Raw genomic sequence first — 25,666 nt, 5'->3', positions numbered from 1 at the left:
CTGCACACATTGAACAAACACTGACCCATCTAACGAACTTGAGCTATAGCTTTCCCAATCAATATCAGGAAAGTTAAAGTCCCCCATAACAACCACCCTATTACTGTCACTCATCTCCTGAATCACCTTCCCAATCCTTTCTTCAATGATTCTAGGACTATTAGGAGGCCTGTAAAAGACTCCTAACAGGGTGACCTCACCTTTCCTATTCCTAACCTCAGCCCAAACTACCTCAGATGGCAAGTCCTCATCCATCGTCCTTTCCACCACTGTAATACTATCTTTGACAAGCAATGCCACACCTCCCCCTCTTTTACCCCCACCTCTAAACCTACTAAAACATTTAAATCCCGGAACCTGCAACAGCCAATCCTGTCCCTGTTCTAGCCATGTCTCCGTAATAGCCACAACATCGAAGTCCCAGGTACCAACCCACGCTGCAAGTTCACCTACCTTATTTCGTATACTTCTTGCATTGAAATTTGGAGGTTGTTTAGGAAGCACTTGCTGACAATGCTAGACAAGTTTGTTCACTGAGGCAAGGAAGGGATGGTAGGTTGAAAGAACCTTGGGTGACAAGGGATGTGGAACATCTAGGCAAGAGGAAAAAGGAAGCTTACTTTAGGTTGAGGAGGGAAGGATCAGTCAGGACTTTAGAAGTTACAAAGTAGCCAGGAAGGAACTGAAGAATGGACGTAGAAAAGCGAGAAGTGGGCATGAGAAAGCTGTAGCAGGTAGAATTAAGGAAAACCCTAAGGCATTCTACATTCATGTGAGGAACAAGCAAACATCCAGAGTGAGGGTAGGTCCGATCAAGGAGAGTGAAGGGAACTTGTGCCTGGTGTTGGAGGAGGTAGGGGATGTCCTTAATGAATACTTTGCTTCAGTATTCACTCCTGAGAGAAACATTGACATTTCTGAGGACAGCGTGAAACAGACTGATGTGCTCAAACAGCTTGATGTTAAGAAGAAGGATGTGCTGAAAATTTTGAAAAAAACATAAGGATCGATAAATTCCCTGGGCCAGATGGAATATACCCAAGATTACTAAAGGAAGCAAAGGAAGAGTTTACTGTGCCATTGACAATGACCTTTGCACTCTCACTGGGCACTGGAGTACTGCCAAATTATTCAAAAAAGGGAATAGGGATAATCCTGCGAATTACAGACCACTCAGTCTTACGTCTGTGGTGGGCAAATTATTGGAGAGGATTCTGTGGGACAGGATTTATGTTTAATTGGAAAACCATATTTTGATCAGAGATAGTCAGCATGGCTTTGCAAGAGGCAGATCATGCCTCACAAACCTTATTGAATTCTTTGAGGATGTGATAAAACACATTGATGAAGGTAGAGCAGTGGATGTGGCATGCATGGATTGTAGCAAGGCGTTTGTTCAGGTTCCCCTTGGTAGGCTTATCCAAAGTTAAGGAAGCATGGGATACAGGGAAATCTGGCTGTCTGGATACAGAATTGGCCAACCAATAGAAGACATAGATTGGTGGTAGATGCAAAGTTTTCAGCCTGGAGCTCAGTGATCTGTGATGTTTGGCAGGGATAGGTTCTGGGACCTCTGCTCTTTGTGATACTTATAACTGACTTGGATGAGGAAGTAGAAAGATGGGTTAGTAAGTATGCTGGTGATATGAAGGTTGATGGAGTGGTGGATAGTGTGGAGGGCTGTTGTAAGTCGCAGCAGGATATTTATTGACAGGATGCAGAACAAGGCTGATAAGTGGCAGATAGACAAAGGCAAAAGTGAGGGCTGCTGATGCTAGAGATCAGAGTCTAGATTAGAGTGGTGTTGGAAAAGCACAGCAGGTCAGGCAGCATTCGAGGTGCAGGAAAATCGACGTTTCGGGCAAAAGTGGCAGATAGAGTTCAACCTGGAAGAGTGTGAAGTGACCATTTTGGAAGGTTGAATTTGAAAGCACGATACAGGGTTAAAGGCAGGATTCTTGGCAGTGTGGAGCAACAAAGAGATCATGGGCTTCATGTCTATAGATCTTTCAAAGTTGCCACCCAAGTTGATAGGGTTGTCAAGAAGGTGTATGGTGTATTGGGTTTCATTAGCAGGGCGATTGAGTTTAAGAGCCATGAGGTTATCCTGTAGTGCCATAGAGCACTACCTGGTTAGGTCATACTTGGAATATTGTGTTCCATTCTGGTTGCCTCATTATAGGAAGAATGTGGAAGCTTTAGAAAGGTGCAGAGGAGATTGAACAGGATGCTGCATGGACTGGAGGGCATGTCTTATGAAGAAAGGTTGAGGGAGCTAGGACTTTTCTCTTGGAGCAAGGAAGGATGGGAGGTGTACAAGATGATGTGAGGCATAGATAGAGTAGATGGCCAGAGACATTTTCCCATAGCAGAAACGGCTATCTCGAGGGGGCATAATTTTAAAGGTGATTGGAGGAAGGTTTAAAAGAGGTATCAGAGGTCTTTCCTTTACACAGAGAGTGGTGGGTACGTGGAATGCACTGCCAGTGGTGGTAGTAGAGTCAGATACATTAGGGCCATTTAAGTGACTCTTGGATAGGCACATGGAAGATAGTACAATGAAGGGTATGTGGGTTAGTCTGATCTTAGAGTAAAATAAAAGGTCTGCACAACATTGAGGGCCGAAGGGCCTGGACTGTGCTGTACTGTTCTACGTTCTAAGATAGGCTATTCAACCTTTTCAAGTCTCTCCGCCATTCAACCATGGCTGATAGTTTCTCAACCCCATTCTCCTGCTTTTTCCCCATAACCCTTGACAATCAAGAACCCATCTATCTCTGTCTTAAATATGCTCAATGACCTTGTCTCCACAGCCTTCTGTGGCATTGAATTCCATAGATTCACTCTCTGTCTGAAAAAAATTCTCCTTATCTCCATTCTAAAAAGTCTTTCCTTTACTCTAAGACTGTGGCCTTGGGTCCTTGTCATGCACTTTACCAATGGAATTGCGTTTAGGAACTGGGGGACAGAATTCCCACGACAGGGTGTTTTCCCCATATATCCTTTCGGAATGTGAGTTTGGACATTAGAATGCCAAGTCATTCCTCTGGCCTTCAACTCCACCCATATCTACCACACATTAAAGTTCAGTCCCAACCTGATCTTTACTAAAGACTGTGTGGTGTTTGCACGTTCTCCCCGTGTCTGCATGAGTTTCCTCCGGGTGCTCCGGTTTCCTCCCACAGTCCAAAAATGTGCAGGTTAGGTGAATTGGCCATGCTAAATTGCCCCTAGTGTTAGGTGAAGGGGTAAATGTAGGGGAATGGGTCTGGGTGGGTTATTCTTCGGACGGTCGGTGTGGACTTGTTGGGCCAAAGGGCCTGTTTCCACACTGTAAGTAATCTAATCTAAATCTAAATCTAAATTACCCTCTAGAATTTCCTTTGGTGCTGTGTTCTGCTCCAGCAACATATGAGAGAATGAGTGAATGAGGGGTCAAGGATTGTCGGCAGCCATTTAATCACAAAGACCCCGTCACATGAGTTGAAAACTGCTGTCACACACGTGATCAGCACTGATGTGTTCATCTGACCAGGGCTGATGTGCTCACCTGACTGGCAATGATGCGTTCACCTGACTGACACCGATATCTTTTCACTTGACTGACATGGATGTGTTCATCTGACTGACACAGGTGTGCTTACCTGACTGACACTGAAGTGTTCACCTGACTAGCAGCGATATGTTCATCTGACTGATAAAGAAGTGTTCATCTGATGAGTGTCAATGATAGATATCGATGTACACACTTGACTGGCACCAATGTGTTCATCTGACTGGCACTGATGTGTTGATCTGACTGACAGAGATGTGATCACCTGATGGTTAACAATGTGTTTACTTGACGGATATGGATGTGTTCACCCGATGGGCATCAATGTGTTTACCTGACAAGCATTGATGTGTTCACTTGGCTTACATACATGTATTCACCTGATGGGTATCAATGTGTTTACCTGACAGATATTGAACCATTTACCTGACAAATATTGATGTGCTCACAAGATGGGCATCAATGTGTTCACCTGACGGGCATCAATATGTTCACTTTGCTGATATAGATGTGTTCATCTGACTGGCACTGATATTTTTACCTGATGGGTATCGATGTGTTTAACTGACAGACATCGATGTGTTCATTTGGTTGTCACTAATGTGTTCACCTGACTGGTATTGATGTGTTCACATGACATGCATAAATAAACTTAACTGATAGGCATTAATCTATTCAACAAACAGAAACCAATGATGTTCAATAATATATTCAGCTGTGAGTACAAATTCCTTCACAATCCAAGATTTATGTATCTAATAGTTGACCTATTTGTGTCTAAGATTGCGACCCATATGTTCAAATGATTGTTCACAATGTGTACTGATATGTTCAACTGATCAACGCTCTTCACAAGAAGCACTTTTATTTTCAGGATTGGTGAGACAGTGGCTCAGTGGTCAGCAGTGCTGCCCCACAATGCCAAGGACCTGCATTCAATTCGCCCAACAATTGGGTGACCATTTGTTGAGTTTGTACATTCTTCTTGTATTTGCGTCGGTTTCTTCCGGGTGTTCTAGCTTCCTCCATACTCTAAAGATGTGCAGTTTAGGTAGATTGGCCATGCTAAATTGTCCCTGGTGTCCAGGGATATGTAGGTTATGGGAAATGTAGGGTGATAGGGATAGGATAGGGGTTGCATCTGGGTAGGTTGCTCTTCAGAGGGTCGAACGGGCAAATGGCCTCCTTCCACACAGTGGGGTTTCTAAGATTCTATAGCATTCCACACAATGTGCAAAATTCTTTTCACATAGAGTGCACCTTCATATTTCTCCCTTTGTAAAAGACATTAAAAGTGTAATGAAGAAGGGTCACTGCACCTGAAATATCAACTCTGTTTCTCTCTCCACTGATGCTACCAGAACTGCGGAGTTTATCCAGCAATTTCTATTTTAGTTTCATATTTCCATATTCACATTTCTTTGTTTGATAAAATTCTCTTTTGCTTACCAGTGGGTACTATTGACATCATTGTAGTGCATGTAACATATGCTGTAAAGATTAGTGGGAAGCCTTTAAAAACCAGCAGAAGATAACTAAGAAAGTACGAAGGAGGGAAAAGTTGAGATATGAGTGTAAACTAGCCAATAATATAAAGATAAATGCAAGAGACTTTCAAGATATCTGAAAGGTAAGAGTGGCAAGAGTGATCAATGGATGCTGCAAAATGAGGCTGGAGAAGTAGTAATGGGGAACAGAGAAATCATGGAGGAACTGAATAGGTACTTTGCATCAATGTTATTATTGACACGGCTGTGAACCCTTCTGTGAATTAAACTAAACACTCAGAAAAGCTCTCTTCGCCTCGTAATCTGTTAAAATATGAGTGGCAAAGAACTCCCAAATTCCACTATTTAAAGAAAAAAGTATCACTCTAAAAGTGAACATTAAACAACAACTATTTACAAATCTAAGCCTCTTTTCACTTAAATGTTTGTTATCTGCCTCCAACAATATACTGTTCCCATAAAACTCCATCAACTTAATTTCAAAACCACACAGTGGCTGTCATCTCTGGTGTCCTCCTTCTTTCGGCTGAATATCTCCCTGGGTCGTCTTCTGTCTTTTACTGCAAAGATGTTTCATATGAAAAAGGGACCTTTGATCAAGAGTGTTATGAATGGCAGTCTCTCTCGATGTAGTTTACTCTCAATGGGAGTTTACTCTCTGTTTAACTTTCAAAATGTCTGCTTCTTTATACCCTAAACATCAGATTGTCTCATTGGTTTGAGGTTGGCAAATCAAGGAATTCAAACTCGATTGGGTTTTAATATCCTGGAGCATAATTGAAACTTATTAGTTAGATTCAAATTGTTGTCAGAACAACTCAGGTAACTATTTCACAGCCAAATGTTACATATTTTCAATTTTCCAGTATACCCTGAGGCTGCTAGCTAGTCAAATGACGGGTGTTTATAAGCTCTCAGTGTAAAACAACATTCACTCTCTTTTAAAGGTACAGTACACACCTTCAACTACATAATACCTCCCCCCTTAAGAAAAAATGAATCATCATAATGAAAAGATGGGAGAAAGTGAGGACTGCAGATGCTGTACATCAGAGTCAAGAGTGTGGTGCTGAAAAAGCACAGCAGGTCAGGCAGCATCAGTGGAGCAGGAGAATCGACGTTTCGGGCATAAGCCCTTCATCAGGAATTAGGCTTATGGGCTGGGAGGGCTGAGAGATAAGTGGGAAGGGTGTGTGGCTGGGGGGAAGGTAGCTGGGAATGAAGGTGGGGGGCGGGGAAGGTGATAGGTCAGAGAAGAGGGTGGAGCAGATAGATGGGAAAGATGATAGACAGGTCAAGAGGGCAGTACAGAGTTGGAGGTTAGGGACTGGGATAAGGTCGGGGAGGGGAAATGAGGAAATTGATGAAATCCACATTAACCCCATGTGGTTACAGGGTCCCAAAGGTGGAAGGTGCGGTGTTCTTCCTCCAGGTGTCAGGTGGTTAGTGTTTGGTGATGGAGGAGGCCCAGGACCTGCACGTCTTTAGTGGAGTGGGAGAGGGAGTTTAAGTGTTTAGCCATGTGATGGTGGGATTGGTTGGTACAGCTATACCAGAGATGTTCTCTGAAATGATTCACAAGTTGGCATTCTGTCTCCCCGATGTAGAGGAGACAACATCAGGTGGAACGGATACAGTAGATGACATTTGTGGAAGTACAGGTAAATTTCTTTTGAATGTGGAAGGATCCTTTTGGACCTTGGATGGATGTGAGGGGGTGGTGTGGACAGAGATTTCGTATTTCCTGCGGTGGCAGGGGAAGGTGCCGTGAGTGGGGTAAGGGATGGTGGGGGTGCGTGGATCTGACAATAGAGTTGCGGAGGGAATGGTCTCTCTGGAAGAGTGATAGGGGTGGAGAGGGAAATATATCCCTATTGGGGGTGTGGGGGGTGTCTGTTTGTAAGTGGAGGAAGTGGCAGAGGATGATGTGCTGTTTCAGAAGGTTGGTGGGGTGGAAGGTGAGGATGTTCTGTCCTTATTGCATTGGGAAGGGTAGGGTTCAAGGGCAGAAGTGCGGTAAGTGGAGGAGATGTGCTGGAGGGTATTGTCGACCACACGAGAGGAGAAAATTGTGGCCTTTGAGGAAGTAGGCAATCTGGGATTTTCTATGGTGGAATTGGTCAGATGCAGAGGAATTGGGAATAAGGGATGGCACTTTTACAGGAGGCAGGATGAGAGGAGGTGTACTCCAGGTAGCTGAGGAAGTCCGTGGGTTTGTAGTAGATGTCCATGGTTAGTCAGTTGCTGGAGATGGAGAGGTCCAGGAAGGGGAGGGAGGTGTCAGAGATGGTCCAGGTGAATTTGAGGTCAGGGTGAAAGGTGTTAGTAAAGTTGATGAACTGTTCAACCTCCTCATGAGAGCTCAAGGTAACAGTGATTCAATCATCGATGTAGCGGAGGAAAAGGTGGAGGCGCTAGTGTAACTGCAGAAGATGGACTGTTCCATGCACCTGACAAAGAGGCTGGCATTGCTGGGGCCCATGTGGGTGCCCATGGCTACCCCGTCGGTTTGGAGGAAGTGGGAGAATTGGAAGGAGAAGTTAAGCGTGAGTACCAGTTTAACCAGGGGCATAAGGGTGTCAGTGGAATGGTACTAGTTGGGACGGTGTGAGAGGAAGAAATGGAGGGTTGTAGGCCTTCGTCATGGCAAATAGATGTGTACATGGATGTCCATGGTGAAGATAAGGCATAGGGGACTAGGGAAACAAAAGTCTTGGAGGAGGTGAATGGCGTGGGTGGTGTCCGGAATGTAGATGGGGAGTTCCTGGACTAAGGGAGAACGGGATAGTGTCAAGGTATGCAGAGGTGAGTTCAGTGGGACAGGAGCAAGCTGAGACGATGAGTTGACTGGGGAAGTCAGGTTTGTGAATCTTCAGTAGGAGGTAGAATCGGGAGGTGCGGGGTTCATGTATGATGAGGTTGTGGATGGTCTGAGAGATGATGGTTTGGTGATGGGAGGTGAGGTCGTGGTTGAGTGGGCAGTAAAGGGAGGTGTCTGCATGTTGGTGCCTTGCTTCAGTGATGTAGAAGTTGGTGCACCAAACTACCACAGCGCCCCCCCTTGTCTGCTGGTTTGATAGTGATATTCGACTTGAAGCGGAGGGAGTGGAAGGCTGCGCATTGCAAGGGTGGGAGGTTGGATTGGGTGAGGGGAGTGGACAGGTTGAGGTGATCTATGTCACAGTGGCAGTTAGAAATGAAGAGGTCAAGGGTGGGTAACAGACCAGCACAGGGTTTCCAGGTGGAGGTGTGTTGGACGTGGGAGAACCCTTGCAGGCGGGAGTCTTGATTGAAAAAGTGGGCCTGGAGGTGGAGGCAGCGTGGTTGGCAGTGACTGTGGTCTGTGGGGTGGCGGGGGCGGAAGTGACATCATAATACGCTGCAGCAGTCATGGCGAGAGCGGCCACGTGGCTAATGGCGCCTGTGCACTTCCAGAAGCCGGGAGAAGGTTCTGGAGTGGTTGAGGAAACCCATGTATTGAGGTAAGTGAGTTTTGAGAAGATTTGTAGCTCAGTTGAGGTTCCGGATGTAGGTTTGCTTGCTGAGCTGGAAGGGTCATTTCCATACATTTCGTCACCCTACTAGGTAATGTCTTCAGTGAGCCTCAGGCGAAGCACTGTACATGATTCCTGCTTTTTACTTATATGTTTGGGTTTCTTTGGAATGCCATGCTTCTAGGAATATTCATGTATGTCCTAAGATGGATGTGTTGTCCCAGTCGAAGTGGTGTCATTCCTTATCTGTATGTAAGGATACTTGTGAGCGGAGACATGTCGTTTTGTAGCTAGTTGATGTTCCTGTATCCTGGTGGCTAGTTTTCTGCCTGTTACTCCAATGTAGTGTTTGTTACAGTTCTTGCACAGTATTCTGTAAATGACTTTAGTTTTGCTTGGTGTCTGTAAAGGGTCTTTCAAAATCATTACACAATAGACAGAACTTCACTGACACCTTTCACCCTAACCTCAAATTCATCTGGATCACCTCTGACACCTCTCTCCCTTTCCTGGACCTCTCCATTTCCAGCGACCGCATAACCATGGACATCTACTACACATCCGTAGACTCCCACAGCTACCTGGACTACACCTCTTACCACCCTACCTCCTGTAAAAATGCCATCCCATATTCCCAATTCCTCCACCTCCACCGCATGTGTTCCCAGGATGACCGATTCCATCATAGAAAATCCCAGATGGCATCCTTCTTCCCCTCCCACATGGTTGACGATGCCCTTCAGCGCATCTCCTCCACTTACTGCACCTCTGCCCTTAAACCCCACCCCTTCCAAAGCAACAAGGACAGAACCCCCCGGTCCTCACCTTCCACCCCACCAAGCTTTGTATACATTGGATCATCCCTTGCCACTTCCGCCATCTACAAACAGACCCCCTCCTCAACTAGGGATATATTTCCCTCCCCACCCTTATCAGCGTTCCGGCGAGACCATTCCCTCCACAACTCCCTTGCAAGGTTCACACACCCCACTAGCCCTCAGCCCACTCCCGGCACCTTCCCCTACCACCGCAGTAAGTGCACAACCTGCGCCAACACCTTCCCCCCTCACCTCTGTCCAGGGCCTCAAAAAATCCTTCCATATCTGACAGAAATTTACCTGTATCTCCAAAAATGTCATCTACTATATCCGTTGCACCTGATGTGGTCTGCTCTACATCGGGGAGACAGGACGCCAACTTGCGGATCATTTCAGAGAACATCTCTTGGACACCTGCACCAACCAACCCCACTGCACTGTGGCTGAACACAACTCCCCCTCCCACTCCACGAAGGGCATGCAGGTCCTGGGCCTCCTCCATCGCCAAACATTAACCACCCGACACCTGGAGGAAGAACACCTCGTCTTCTGCTTTGGGACCCTGCAACCACATGGAATTAATTGGATTTCACCAGTTTCCTCATTTCCCCTCCCCCCACCTTATTCTAGTCCCAAGCCTCCAATTCTGCATTGCCCTCTTGACCGGTCCATCATCTTTCCCATCTATTCACTCCACCCTTCTCTCTGACTCTTATCACCTTCTCCCCCACCTTCATCAACCCATTGCATTCCCAGCTACCTTCCCCCCCGCAGTCCCACACCCCTCCCATTTATGACGCAGCCTTCAACTTCATAACAGTGTTCACAGTGTGGAAAACACCAGCAACATACCAGAACTTCCAGAGATTCAGGGCAGAGGTGAGTGTAGTGGACATCACTGAGGAGAAGATGCTGGAGAAACTGAAGGGTCTGGAGGTGGATAAATCATATGGACTACATGAACCTCAGCCTCAAGTTCTGAAGGAGATAGCTGAGGAGATTTTGCGGCATTGATGGTGATCTTTCCGGAATTTCTGGGTCCTAGAGGACTGGAATGTGGCTAATGTAACACACCTATTTAAGAAGGGAGGGAGATGGAAGACAGGAAATGATCGGATAGTTATCCCGATCTTGGTTGTTAGTAAGATTTTAGATGAAATTGTGGAGCATTTGGAAATGCATGGTAAAATTGGAATGAGTCAGTATGGTTTCATCAAGGGGAGGGGCGATAATGCCTGACAAATCAGTTTGAATTCTTTGAAGAAGTAATGGATAAGTTAGACAAAAGAGAGCCAGTGGTTGTGATCAATCTGGATTTCTGGAAGGCTTTTGACAATGTGCCACACTGAAGGATGTTAACTAAGATAAGAGCGCATAGAGTTCAGGGCAAGGTATTGGAATGGATAATGGGTCAGTTATCAGTGGAGTTTAGATGGATGAAGGGGGTTCTGATTGAAACTTAGAGAATACTAAGAGGCCTGGAGAGAGTGAACATGAAAAGAATGTTTTCACCAGTAGGAGACACTAGGACCCAAGAGAACAACTTCAAAGTGAAAGGGACAACCCTTTAGAACTGAGATGAGGAGGAATTTCTTCAGCCAGAAAGTAGTGAATCTGTGGAACTCTTTGCCATAGAGGGTTGCGGGGGCCAAGTCATTGAGTGTATTTGAGACAGAAACAGATGGGTTCTTGATTGGTGAGGGAGTCAAGGGTTATGAGGAGAAGGGTTGAGAAACACTTCAGCCATGATTGAATGTTGGAGCTGAATGGCCTACTTCTGCTTCTGTATCTTATGGGCTTACGTTATTCACTGTTCGACCTTACTGTCCCATGGATTGACACATTATACAGTATTCAGTGTACTGTCTTCAATGGGTTGTCACTTATGCATTCATTGTGTTCACTGGTTTGACACTAAGGTTTTCATTGCCTGGGCTTAAGGTGTTCATTGGACTTAAAAAAAAATCACTGCACAGCCTTAATATGTTCACTGGATCAATGCTAAAGTATTCATTGTGCAGGCATCAGGTATTAATTCGGTTGACACAAATGTATTCACTGTCCAGCCTTCCTGTGCTCACTGGATTGACACTAACATATACATTGTACATGCCTAAGCATTAATTGGATTATCACTGATGGATTCACTGTACAGCCTTATTGTTTTCACTGGCTTGACAATATCATATTTACTATGCGACCTTAACATATTCAGTGCATTGATACTGATGTATTTATTGTAGAGCATTACTCTGGTCACTGGATTAAAACCAATGTGCTCACTTTACAGCCCTACTGTCTTCATATTATTAAATTGGAGAGGGTTCAGAAAATATTTACAATGAAGTTGCTGGAACTTGAGTGTTTCAATTATAACAAGAGGCTGAATAAGTTGGGATTTTCTCACCAGTGTGTACGAAGTTGAGGGATGACCTCAAAGAGGTTAATAAAATCATAAGGGGCATAGATAAGATGAATAGCAAAGGTCTTTTCCCGAGGGTAGGAGAATTCAAAACTAGAAGCAATATTTTTAAGGGGAGAGGAGAAAAGTATAAAAGGGATCTGAGAGTCAACTTTTTCACACAAGGTTGGTTCGGATGTGGAATTAACTGCCAGAGGAAGTGGTAGATTCGGTTACAATATTTAAAAGATATTTGGACAAATACATAAATAAGAAGGTTTAGAGGGATATGGGTGAAACACAGGCAACTGGGACTCGTTTAATTTGGAAAACATGGTCAGCATGGATGAGTTGGACCAAAGGGTCTGTTTCCATGCTTTATGAAATTATTGACTCTACAAGTGACCCATTCACTGTACAGACATACAGTCTTCTCAAGATTGTCAGCAATGTGTTCACTGTCCATCCTTACAGTGCTCCTGGATTGAGACTAATATACTTATTGCACAGCCTTACTGTGTTTGGTGGTTTGAAACTAACGGATTTGCTGTACAGATATACTGTTCTCAATGAATTGGCATGATGCATTCTCAGAACAGTCTTACTTTTTTCACTGGATTCAAATAAATACAGCTACAGTTTTGCTATGTCCATTTGATTGACATAGCATATTCGCTGTTCGGCACCACTGTGTTTACTGGATTGACACAACAAGCAGTACCAAAATGTGAATGGCTTTCATTCTCGAGTCCATTACAAGTTGATTTGTACACTTCACACTGGTTGGCACATAATGCAGTACAATATGAAATAACCATTCACAAGTGCAGGAATCATTTACATGCCAGATAGTTAAAATTACTTTCCCCACCGCCCGCATTTGTGAGCTGTTTGTAAGTGAGAGCATTTGTAAGTTACGCATTTGCAAATCGGGGACACGCTGTCATGTTATCACAGTATGGTCTTACTGATTCATTGGATTGACATCAATAATGGAAGCGTCTAGCACATCATTGAAAAAGAAATGGATGAAGCATTCTCAGCAATCTTCAGCCTGAAGTGCCGAGTTGATGATCCATTTCGTCTTCCTTCAGTGGTCCCCAGCATTTACAGAAACCAGTCTTCAACCAATTTGGTTCACTCCATGTGATATCAAGAAACAGTTGGAGGCACTGGATACTGCAAAGGCTATAGGTCCAGACAACATTCCAGCAATAGTACTGAAAACTTGTGTGCCAGAACTTGCCGCTTTCCGAGCTAAGCTCTTCCAGTACAATTACAACATTAGCACAATTACTACACAACAATGTGGAAAATTGCCCAGGTATGTCCTGTACATAGAAAGCAGGACAAATCCAACCCAGCCAATTACTGCTCCTTCAGTCAACTTATTAATCATCAGTAAAATTATGGAAGATATCAACAGGCAGTACCTGCTCAGCAATAACCTGCTCAATGACCCCAGTTTGAGCTGTACCAGCTCCTGATCTCATTACAGTCTTGGTTCAAACATGGACAAAAGAGCTGAACTCCAGAGGTGAAGTGAGAATGACAGCCTATGACATCAAGGTTAAATTTGACTGATTAGGAGCAGGCCTATTGAAACTGGAATCAACGGGTATCAAGGTGCCAACTCTCCACTGTTGGAGCCATACTTGGCAAAAAAGATGGTTGTTGGAGGTCAGTTACCTCAGCTCCAGCACATCTCTGAAGGAGTTCCTCACGGTTGTGTCCTAGGCTCAACCATCTACAACTGCTTCGTCATTGACCTTCCATCCATCATAAGGTCAGAAGTGGGGATGTTCGCTGATGATTACACAATGTTCAACGAAGTTCTTGACTCTTGACATCAGTGATAAGGAAAATGCTGGAATCTGTCAAATCATTAAGGATGTAATGACAGCATTTGGAAAGTGGTGACAGATTGGTTCTAGTCAGCATGGATTTACTAAAGGGTAAATCTTGACAAACGTTCTGGAACTTTCTGAACTGAGAGAATGGGTGAGATTCTGAATGATTACTTTGCATCAGTGTTCACTGAGGAGAGGAACATGATGAATGGCGAGATTAGAGATAGAAGTTTGATTAGTCTGGATCATGTTGACATAAATAGGGAAGATGTGTTGCGTAGGCTGGAGGTTATTAAGGTGGACAAATCCCCAGGAACAGATGGAATCTATCCCAGGTTGCTGAGGGAGGTGAGAGAGGAAATGGCTGGGGCCCTGACAGATAGTTTTGTGGCATCCTTAAATACAGGTGAGGTGCCGGAGGACTGGAGGATTACTCATGTTGTCCCCTGTACAAGAACGGTAGTAGGGATATTCCGGGTAACTACAGACCAGTGAGCCTGATATCGGAGTGGGAAAGTTGCTGGAGAAGGTACTGAGGGATAGGATCTATTTATATTTAGAAAAGAATGGGCTAATCAGTGATAGGCAACATGGTTTTGTGCCTTACCAACTTAATAGAGTGCTTCGAGGAAGTGACCAAGTTGATAGATGAAGGAAGATGATGTCATACACATGGACTTTAGTAAGGCATTTGATAAGGTTCCCCATGATAGACTAATGGGGAAAATGAAGTCATATGGTGTGCAGGGTGTTCTAGTTAGGTGGATAAAGAACTGGTTGAGCAACAGGAGACAGAGAATAGTAGTAGGGAGTTTCTCGAAATGGAGAAAGGTGACCAGTGGTGTTCCACAGGGGTCAGTGTTGGGGCCACTGTTGTTTGTAATATACATAAATGATGTGGAAGAGGGTACTGTTGATATGATCAGCAAGTTTGCAGATTACACGAAGATTGGTGGTGTAGCAGAAAGCATAAGGGACTGTCAGAGAATACAGGAGGATATAGATAGACTGGAGAGTTGGGCGGAAAAGTGGCAGATGGCTTTCAATCCAGACAAATAGGAGGTGATGCCTTTAGGCAAGACTAATTCGAGAGCAAATTATACAATGAATAGAAGAGCCTTGGGAAAAGTTGATGGGCAGAGAGATCTGGGAGTGCAGGTTCATTGTACCCTGAAGGTGCTGCACAGGTGGATAGAGTGGTCAAGAAGGCATATAGTATGATTGCCTTCATTGGACGGGGTTTTGAGTATAAGAGCTGGCAAGTCATGCTAAAGTTGTACAAGACATTGGTTTGGCCACATTTAGAATACTGTGTACAGTTCTGATCGCCACATTACCAAAAGGATGTGGAAGTTTTGGAGACGGTGCAGAGAAGGTTTACGAGGATGTTGCGTAGTGTGGAAGGTGCTAACTATGAAGAGAGGTTGAGTAGGTTAGGTTTATTTTCATTCGAAAAAAGGAGATTGAGGGGGGACCTGATTGAGGTTTATAAAATCATGAAAGGTATAGACAGGGTGGATAGAGACAAACTTTTTCCCAGGGTGAAGGATTCAATAACGAGAGGTCACGCTTTCAAGGTGAGAGGTGGAAAGTTTAAGGGGGATACACGTGGCAAGTACTTCACACAGAGGGTGGTAGGCGTTTGGAATGCGTTGCCAGCAGAGGTGGAAGAGGCAGGCACGGTAGATTCATTTCAGATGCGTCTGGATAAATGCATAGGTAGGTGGGGAGGAAAGGGATACAGATGCTTAGGAATTGACCGACAAGTTTAGACAGTAGATTTGAATCGGCACAGGCTTAGGAGGCCAAAAGGCCTGTTCCTGGGCTGTAAATGTTCTTTGTTCTTTCTGGGGATGTGATCAGTAAAGTATATATGAGTGAATCAGTAGATGCTGTGTATCTGGATTTTCAAAGTCTTTTGACAAGGTTCCTCACAGGAAATTAATAAGGAAAATTAAAGCTCATGGTATAAGAGATAATGTACTGACATGGATATAGAATTGATTAACAGATAGGAAGCAGAGAGTTGGAATAAACAGCTATTTTTCAGTGGTGGGCAATGATAAATGGGGTGCCGCAGGGTTTAGTGCTGGGACCTCAGCTGTTCACAATATACATTAACAATTTGGACAAAGGAATTAAATGCAATATCTCCAAATTTGCAGAGGACACTAAACTGGCTAGCAGTATGTGCAGTGAGAAGGTTGCTAAGAGGCGCAGGGTGATTTAGACAGACTGGCTGAGTGGGCAAATAATTGGCAAATGCAATATAATGTGGATAATTGAGAGGTTATCCACTGTGGTTGCAAAAATGAACATAGATTGTTATCTGAATGGTGGCAGCTTAGGAAAAGGTGAGGAGCGATGAGACCTGAGTGTCATGGTGGAACAGTCACTGAAGGTTGGCATGCAGGTGCAGCAGGCAGTGAGGAAAGCTAATGGCATGCTGGCCTTCACAGTGACAGGATTTGAATATTGGAGTGAGGATGTTTCGCAGGCTTTGATGAAGCCACACCTTCAGTATTGTGTGTGGTTTGGTCTCCTAGTCTGAGGAAGGACATTCTTGCTATTGAGAGAGTCAAGCGAAGGTTCACCAGACTGATTCCCAGAATGGCAGGAGAGACGTGAGGAAAGACTGGATTGACTGGGCTTGTATTTGCTGGAATTAGAAGAATGAAAGGGAATCTCATAAAAACATATAAAACCATGCTAAATTGCCCATTGTGTTCCGGGATGTGTAGGTTTGGTGTATTAACCATGGGAAATGAAAGATTACAAGATTATGGTGGGTGATGGGTCAGGGTGGGATGCTCTTTGGAGGAAAATGTGGGGACTGCAGATGCTAGAGATCAGAGTCGAAAGGTGTAATGCTGAGAAATCAGCAGGTCAGGCAGCATCTCGTTGGAGGGTCAGTGTGGACTTGTGGCCTGGTTTCCGATGTTGGGGAAGTCCAGAACTAGGGGTCACAGTTTAAGAATAAGGGAAAAGCCATTCAGGACTGAGATGAGGAAGAATTGTAAACCTGTGGAATTTTCTCCCACCGGAAGCTGTTAGGGCAAGTTCATTGGATATATTCAAGAGGGGTTTGGACGTGGCCATTGCAGCTAAAGGGATCAAGGGGCATGGGGAAAAGGTGGGAATGGGATACTGAGATTGCATGATCAGCCATGATTGTATTGAATGGTGGTGCTGGCTGAAAGGGCCGAATGGTCCACTCTTGCACCTCTTTTCTATGTTCCTGTGTTTCCTCAGATACTGAAGCAGTCAGTGCTCAAATGCAACAAGGTCTGGACAATATCTAGGCTTTGGCCGACAAGTGGCAAGGAAAGTTTGTGCCACACAAGTGCCAGGCTTTGACCATCTCCAATAAGAGATCACGCAACGACTGCTCCCTTGACATTCAATGGTACCACCACCTTTGAAATCCCCTCTGTCAATATCCTTGGGGTGACCATTGACAAAACTCAACTGGACACATTATCCAAATACAGTGACTGCAAGAGCAGGTCACAGGCTAAGAATACTGTGGTGACGAACTCACTTCCTGAATCCCCAGAGGCTGTCTGTCCTCTGCAAGGCATAAGTAAGGAGTGTGATGGAATACTTCCCACTTGCCTCGATGGGCGCACTTGAATAACACTATATTGCAGCAATTCATCAAAGAATCACATAAGCACCTTAGAAACCCATGACCACTTAATCTGCAAAGTCAAGAGCAGCAGAAACACAGGAACATTACCATCTGTAAGTTCCTCTCCAAGCCACTCACCATCCTGATTTGGAAATACATTGACCACCAGCACTGAAGGTACAGCAAAATCCCAGAATTCTATTCCCTGTGGACTTTGTGGGTCTACCTGCAGCACATTGACTGCAGTGGATTCAAGAAGGAAGCTCACCACCACCTTCCCAAGGGGCAGCTGGAGATGGGCAATAAATATTGGCCTCTCAGTGATGCCCACATCCCATAAATGAATAAGAAAAGATTAATGCATTCACTGTAAATTTTACTGTGTTCACTGGTTTGATACTAATATGTTCATTGTATGTGCTTAAGGTGCTGTTTGGATTGTCACTAATATGTATGGAGTACAAATATACTGTTCTCACTGGATGAATACAAATATATTCATTGTGCACACTTAGTGTGCTCATTGTATTGACACTACCGAAATAGAGTACATATATTAATGTGTTGACATGTATTCCGTGTATGTCCTTACTGTTTTCACTGGATTAACTCTAATTAACTCTAACTCCTCACTTCTTTGAGAAGGTGACCAAACAGGTAGATGAGGGTAAAGTGGTTGATGTGGTGAATGTGGATGTATGATGTGAATGTTTGATAAGGTTCCCCACGGTAGGCTATTGGAGGAAATATGGAGTCATGGGATTGAGGGTGATTTCGTGGTTTCGATCAAAAATTGGCTAGTTTTAAGAAGATAGAGGGTGGCAGTTATGGTAAATATTCATCCTGGAGTTCAGTTACTAGTCATGTGCCGCAATGATCTGTTTTTGATCTTGCTGTTCGTCATTTTTATAAATGATCTGGATGAGGGTGTAACAGGGTGGATTAGTAAATTTGTGGATGACAGTAAAGCCAGTGGAGTTGTGGACAATGTGGAAGAATGTCGCAGATTACAGAGAGACATAGATAAGCTGCAGAGTTGAACTGGAGTTTATTGCAGAAACGTGTGAGGTGGATTCACTTTGGAAGGAGTAGCAGGAATGCAGAATACTGGGCAAATGGTAAGATTCTTGGTAGCACAAAATAGCTACACTTGGCGTATAGAGTACAGTTTTGGTCGCCACATTATAGGAAGGATGTGGAAGCATTGGAAAAGGTACAGAGGAGATTTACTAGAATGTTGCCTGACATGGAGGGAAGGTCTTATAAGTAAAGGCAAAGTGAGCACTGCAGATTGACGTTTTGGGCAAAAGCTCTTAATCAGAAATAGAGACAGGAAGCCTCTAGGGTGGAGAGATAAATGGGGGTGGGGTGGGGCTGGGGAGAAGGTAGCAAAGAATATAATAGGTGAATGGGGGTGGGGATGGAGGTGATAGGTCAGAGGGGAGGATGGAGCGGATTGGTGGGAAGGGAGATTGGCAGGTAGGACAGGTCATGAGGACAGTGCTGAGCTGGAAGGTTGGAACTGGGGCAAGGTGGGGGGAGGGGAAATGAGGAAACTGGTGAAGTCCACATTGATGCCCTGGGAGTTGAAGTGTTCCAAGGCGGAAGATGAGGCGTTCTTCCTCCAGGCGTCGGGTGGTGAGGGAGCGACGGTAGAGGAGTCTCAGGACCTGCATATCCTCAGCAGAGTGTGAGGGGGAGTTGAAATGTTGGGCCACGGGGCGGTGGGGTTGATTGGGGCGGGTGTCCCGGAGATGTTCCCTGAAGCACTCTACGAATAGGTGTCCGGTCTCCCCAATGTAGAGGAGACCACATCGGGAGCAGCGAATACAATAAATGACATTGGTGGATGTGCAGGTGAAGCTTTGATGGATGTGGGAGGCTCCTTTGGGGCCTTGGATGGTGGTGAGGGAGTAGGTGTGGGTACAGGTTTTGCAATTCCTGTGGTGCCAGGGGAGGGTGCAAAGATGGGAGGGTGGTTTGTTGGGGGATGTGGACCTGACCAGGTAGTCATGGAGGGAATGGTCTTTGTGGAAAGGGGTGGGGAGGGATATATATCTCTGGTGGTGGGGTCCGTTTGGAGGTGGTGGAAATGTTGGCAGATGATGCAGTTTATGCAAAGGTTGGTGGGGCGGAAAGTGAGCACCAGGGGAATTCTGTCCTTGTTACAGTTGGAGGGGTGGGTTTTGAGGGTGGAGGTGCGGGATGTGGATGAGATGCGTTGGAGGGCATCTTCAACCACATGAGAAGGGAAATTGCGATCTCTAAAGAAGGAGGCCTTCTGGTGTTTTCTGTGGTGGAGCTGGTCGTCCTGGGAGCAGATACGGTGGAGGCGGAGGAATTGGGAATACGAGATGGCATTTTTGCAGGAGGTAGGGTGGGGCGAGGTGTAGTCCATGTAGCTGTGGGAGTTGGTGGGTTTGTAAAAAAATGTCAGTGTCAAGTTGTTCATCATTAATGGAGATGGAGAGATCCAGGAAGGGGAGGGAGGTGTCAGAGATGGTCCAGGTGAATTTAAGGTCAGGTGGAATGTGTTGGTGAAGTTGATGAACTGCTCAACCTCCTCGCGGGAGCACAAGGTGGCACCGATGCAGTCATCAATGTAGCAGACGAAGAGGTGGGGAGTGGTGCCGGTGTAGCTACGGAAGATAGACAGTTCTACGTAGCCAACAAAGAGACAGGCATAGCTGAAGCCCATACTGGTGCCCATGGCTACCCCTTTGGTCTGGAGGAAGTGGGAGGATTCAAAAGAGAAATTGTTAAGGGTGAGGACCAGTTCAGCCAAACAAATAGGGTACTGTTGGGGATGTCAGGAGAGGAAGAAACGGAGGGCTTGGAGGCCCTGGTCATGGCGCATGGAGGTGTAGAGGGATTGGATGTCCATGGTGAAGATGAGGCATTGGGGGATGGGGGAAACGGAAGTCTTGGAGGAGGTGGAGAGCATGGGTGGTGTCTCGAACGTATGTGGGGAGTTCCTGGATTGGGGGATAGGACAGTATCGAGGTAGGTGGAGATGAGTTCGGTGGGGCAGGAGCATGCTGAGACAATGGGTCGGCCAGGGTGGTCAGGCTTATGGATCTTGGGAAGGAGGGAGAATCGAGCGGTGCGGGGTTCCCAGACTACGAGGTTGGAAGCTGTGGGTGGGAGATCTCCTGAGGTTCTGTATGGTCTGGGGATGGGGGGGTGTGGGGTCACAGTCGAGAGGGCTGTAGAAAGGCTGAGGACTGGAGGAAGTTTTCTTGAGAGAGAAGAAGGGTAAGAGGTGACTTAAAAGAGGCATACAAGATGATCAGAGGATTAGATAGGGTAGACAGTGAGAGCCTTTTTCCATTGGATGGTGATGGTAAGCACAAGGGGACACAGCTTTAAATTGAGAGGTGACATAGGACAGATGTCAGAGGTAGTTCTTTACTCAGAGAGTAGTAAGGGTGTGGAATGCCTTGCCTGTGACAGTAGTGGACTCGCCAACATTGAGGGCATTTAAATGGTCATTGGATAAACATATGGATGTTAATAGAATAGTGTAGGTTCAATGGACTTTAGATTGGTTTCACGGGTTGGCACAACATTGAGTATTGAATGGCCTATATTGTGCTGTAATGCTGTAATGTTCTATATTCTATGTTCCTCACTGTGCAGGCTAACTATGCTCATTAGTTTGATAGCGGAAAGGGTTTCATCTACAAGTCACAGTCTACAGATGGAAAACTTCTGAAGATGAAACACTGTTGATGAAACACTGACTGTAGGTGAAACACTATCTGTAGTTGAAAAACTGCAGGTGAAACGCTAAGGGTAGATGGAATGCTGTTATAAATGAAACCGTGTGACGATGAAACACTGCACATGAAACACTGTCTCTCGATTAAAAACTGTCAATTAAACACTTCCTTTACGTGAAATAGTGACTGGAGATGGAGACTGGAAATAGTGACTAAATGAAACACTGCGGATGTAACATGGTATCTAGGTGAAACACTGTAGATGATACACTATGTGTTGATGAAACACTATAGATGAAAGACTGTTTGTAGATGTAGCACTGAATTGATTATCTCCTGATGCAACATTACAGATGTATTACTGCCTTCAGAATGAACACTGGAAAAGAAACCTTGTTTTTGATTAAATTAAACACTGCAGGTGGATCACTGCGTGTAGATGAAAATACGATGCATTAAACACTGCCTTTCGCTGTATCACTGTAGTTGAACAGCTGTCACCTGATGAAATATTGTTAGAAGATGTATCACTGTCTTCAGAATGAACATTGTCTGCTAAGAAATATTGGGGTTTAGATCAGAGTGGTGCTGGAAAAGCACAGCAGGTCAGGGAGCGTCTGAGGAACAGGAAAATCGACGTGTCGGGCAAAAGCCCTTCATCAGGAATAGAGGCAGGAGCCTCCAGCCCCATCCCCATTCACCTATTGTACTCTTTGCTATCTCCTCCCAAGCCCCACCCCACACCCCCCAGCCCACCCCCTTTTATCTCCCCACCCTGAAGGCTCTTGCCTCAATTCCTGATGAAGGGCTTTTGCCCAACACATCGATTTTCCTGCTCCTAGGATGCTGCCTGACCTGCTGTGCTTTTCCAGCACCACTCTGATCTAAACTCTGGTTTCCAGCATCTGCAGTCCTCACTTTTGCCTTGGAGAAGAAATATTGTCTATCGATTGGACACTGCAGGTGGACCACCGTAGATGAAAGACTGTAGATGCATCACTGTCTGTAAATGAAAGACTGTTTCCCAATGAAACATTGACTGTAGATGTATCACTGTCTCCCAATGAAACAGTCAGTAGATGTATCATTTTCATAATGAACACTTTTTTTTTTATAGATATTTTTATTAGAAATTTAACATTTTTACAAGTTTACAAAAATAAACAAAACTCTCAGATATAAACATTGATATACAATTAGCTCAAATATACAATAGCCAAAATTTGACAACAAAAAAAAACAAAACAAAACAAAACAACAAAAAAAAACCCCAAAAAAAAACAACAAAAAAAAACAAACAGACAAAACTCAACTATCTACTAATCTAACCTACAACTAATCAGGGTGTATATTTAAGTCTCTTACATGCTCGGGATGTGTTAACATCAGATATGATAAAACCCGTATTCGTGCGGGATTCCTCCCCCGAGGGGCCGCGGACCAGCCAGGTTCGTGGTCTCAATTAAATAAAAGCCCTTGTTAGGATAGCCGAAATATCTGTATTTATGTAATTCAAAAAGGGCTGCCATATTTTATAAAATAATTCGGTCTTTCGGTGCACCATATTTGTAAGGAAGTCAAGGGGAATACATTCCATAATTAGTCTGTGCCAATTTGAAAGTCCAGGGGGGCCCTCCGCCACCCAGTTCATCAAAATATTTTTCCTTGCACAGAAAGAAAGAATAGAAAATAGTCTCTTCCCGTACGTGTCCAGGGAGGGAAAGTTCGAAAAGCCCAAGAGGAGAGATACGGGGTCCACTTTTATTTCCGTTCCTAAAATTTCTGTCAGGGTACTTGCTACTTTAGTCCAATATCCACGGATCTTATGACAGGTCCATAAGCAATGTACAAGAGTGCCCACCTCTATTTTGCATTTAGGACACATTGGAGATGCTCCTGCCTTAAATTTTGCCAATCGGACCGGTGCTATATGGGCCCTATGAAGTATCTTCAGCTGGATAGCCTGGGTTCTGTTACAAATAGTAATTCTTCTAGCATTTTCCCAGATATCATTCCACGTTTCTGTGGAGATTTCTAGTCCCAGATCCTGATCCCATGTTTTAAGCAGATTATCCATATCTCCCGATACTTCATCATGTAGCAAATGATAAATATTACTGACGGAAGATACCCCCACTGGTCGTAGGACACTACATTCTCTATCGGATTTATAAAGACTATCTAATAACGTAGTCTTCTTCTGTATAAAATCTCGAATTTGGAAGTATCGAAAGAGGTCTCCATTGGGTAATCCGAATTTCTGACGCAGCTGTCCGAAAGACATCAGGACCCCATCTTTAAATAAATCCCCAAGACATGAGATACCCCTGGCTCTCCAGAGTTTAAAAGTGGCATCTGTTAATCCCGGTTGGAATCCCCATGCTCCCACTATCGGTGCATAGGGGGATGTTTTATGTGAATTACCCTCATTTTGCCGCATTATATTCCAAGCCTTGATTGTATTCAGTATTATAGGGTTTTTACAGTGATCTGTAATGATTTTCCTCTTGTCTGAGAATAAAAGGTTAATAAGTGGGTATTTTACTTGAGAAGCCTCGATGTCCAACCAGATTGATTGTGGATCAGACAAGGCCCAATCAGCTATATAACTTAATAGGGAACTTAATTGATATTTCCTAAAATCTGGGAAGTCCAATCCACCCCTTGCCTGTGGAAGCTGTAGCTTCTTCAGCTTAATGAGGGGTCGCCTATGGTTCCAGATAAAGGAACTCAGCCAGCCGTATAATTTACATAAAGCTGTCCTCGGCAGCATCACCGGAAGCATTCTCATAGGATATAGGAGACGGGGCAGGATATTCATTTTGATTAATGCTATTCGACCCAGCCAGGAAATTGGCAGGTCTCCCCATCGCTGGAGGTCCTGCCTTATCCTTTCCAATAAATACACAAAATTAGCCTTATACAACTGACCAAATACTGGAGTAATAAAAATGCCTAAATATAAGAAACCCTCCAGGGACCAGCGAAAGGGAAAAAGGGAACCGTCCGCTAAGCGGGGTATCACAGCAAGGCCACCCATTGGCATAGCTTCCGATTTTGAAAAATTAATTTTATAGCCTGAGAATGCACTAAATGTATTAATAACTTGGATTAAGCGAGGTATGGACATCAAAGGGTTACTGAGGAATAGAAGAACATCATCTGCATAAAGGGTAATTTTATGTTTACCTGTACCAATCCTTGGGGCCACTATGTTAGGATCAGCTCGTATAGCTTCTGCTAGTGGTTCAATTATTAGCGTGAATAACAATGGCGAGAGGGGACATCCCTGACGGCAGCCCCTACCCACACTGAAGCTATCCGAGCCTAATCCATTGGTAACCACAACTGCTTTGGGATCACTATACAATGTTGAGATCCATTTGGTAAACACCTGTCCAACACCAAACCTCTCCAATGTGTAAAACAAATATGACCATTCGACCCTATCAAATGCCTTTTCCGCGTCTAATGAAACCACTACTCCTGGTATCTTTCCCTGATGACAAGCTTGAATCATATTCAGAGCCCTTCTAACATTATTAGATGATCTACGGCCCTTAATAAACCCCGTCTGATCCTCCTTTATAATATGTGGCAGTATCCTTTCTAATCTCAGTGCTAACATTTTAGAGAGGATTTTAAAATCTACATTTAGCAAGGATATTGGTCTGTATGATGTACAATCTTCTGGGTCCTTTCCTTTTTTGAGGATAAGAGAGATATTTGCCTCTTTCAGCGAAGGCGGGAGACAGCCCTGACTATATGCATAGTTATACATGTCCATAAGTGGACCAACCAGTATTTCTGTAAATTCTTTATAGAATTCAGCTTGAAAGCCATCTGGGCCCGGCGCCTTACCATTTTGAAGGTGCCTAATTGCATCAACTATTTCTTGGGGTGTAAGAGGAGCATTTAGGACCGATACTTGTTCCGGAGTTAGGTCTGGAAAAGTCAAATTTTTAAAAAATGACTGCATCCTCTTCGCCCTATCTTCACAATCCTGTGATTTATATAACTCAGAATAGAATTTTCTAAAGGTCGCATTAATCTTTTTATGATCATGAGTCAAAATACCCGTACTTTCCTTAATAGACATAATCGTCTGAGGGGCCTTTTTTTTCTTTGCAAGAAATGCTAAGTATCTACCCGGTTTGTCGCCATATTCATATAATCTTTGCTTTGCAAATAATATTTCCCTCTTAGCCGTTTGAGTAAGTGTAGTATTTAGAGCTGTCCTAAGAGCTGTAATCCTTTGCAATTTAATAATAGAGGGTCTATCAGTGTATGCTGTTTCAGCCGCTTTTAAGCGGGCTTCAAGCAAACGCTGTTGTTCTCCTTTTAATTTCTTCTGGGTCGCTGAGTAGGAGATGATCAAGCCTCGCGTGTAAGCTTTGATGGTCTCCCACATCATTGACGGGTTGCTAGCTGTACCTGAATTAATTTCTAAAAAAGTTTTAAATTCTTGAGAGAAGTACTTTACAAATTTACTATCTTTCATTAAGAAGGGGTCCATACGCCAATGCCGAGGGGATGTCCCACTGTTCCTCGCCTTAGTTTCCATATATACAGCAGCGTGGTCAGAAATTGCTATATTACCTATTTTACAGGATGATATGGAATTTAAAAAAATTGAGGGGGCAAAAAACATATCAATTCTGGTATGACATTTATGTGGATTAGAGTAGA

General features: G+C 44.3%; 1 protein-coding gene across 6 annotated transcripts in view; it reads left to right on the top strand.

The window, feature by feature from the left end:
• The window catches only part of LOC122541479 (cell adhesion molecule CEACAM6-like), a 166,308-nt gene that overhangs the window by 62,332 nt on the left and 78,310 nt on the right, over nucleotides 1-25,666 (top strand). Inside the window, exon 5 of one of the 6 annotated variants that reach the window (XM_087979110.1) lies at nucleotides 4,428-6,160. The exons of 4 other annotated variants lie outside the window; for them this stretch is intronic. In XM_087979110.1, coding sequence (XP_087835236.1) covers nucleotides 4,428-4,429 — 2 coding nt within the window. In that variant the 3' untranslated portion in view covers nucleotides 4,430-6,160. Of the gene's footprint in view, nucleotides 1-3,375; nucleotides 4,392-4,427; nucleotides 6,161-25,666 lie in introns of those variants that run through there. One more of the 6 variants, XM_087979111.1, reaches the window with a different exon arrangement.

This window comes from Chiloscyllium plagiosum, unplaced genomic scaffold (genome assembly GCF_037043375.1).
Source record: "Chiloscyllium plagiosum isolate Xiang-an unplaced genomic scaffold, Cpla_swu_hap1 HiC_scaffold_35, whole genome shotgun sequence".
Taxonomy (NCBI): domain Eukaryota; kingdom Metazoa; phylum Chordata; class Chondrichthyes; order Orectolobiformes; family Hemiscylliidae; genus Chiloscyllium; species Chiloscyllium plagiosum.
This window is presented reverse-complemented; position numbering and strand designations above follow the sequence as displayed.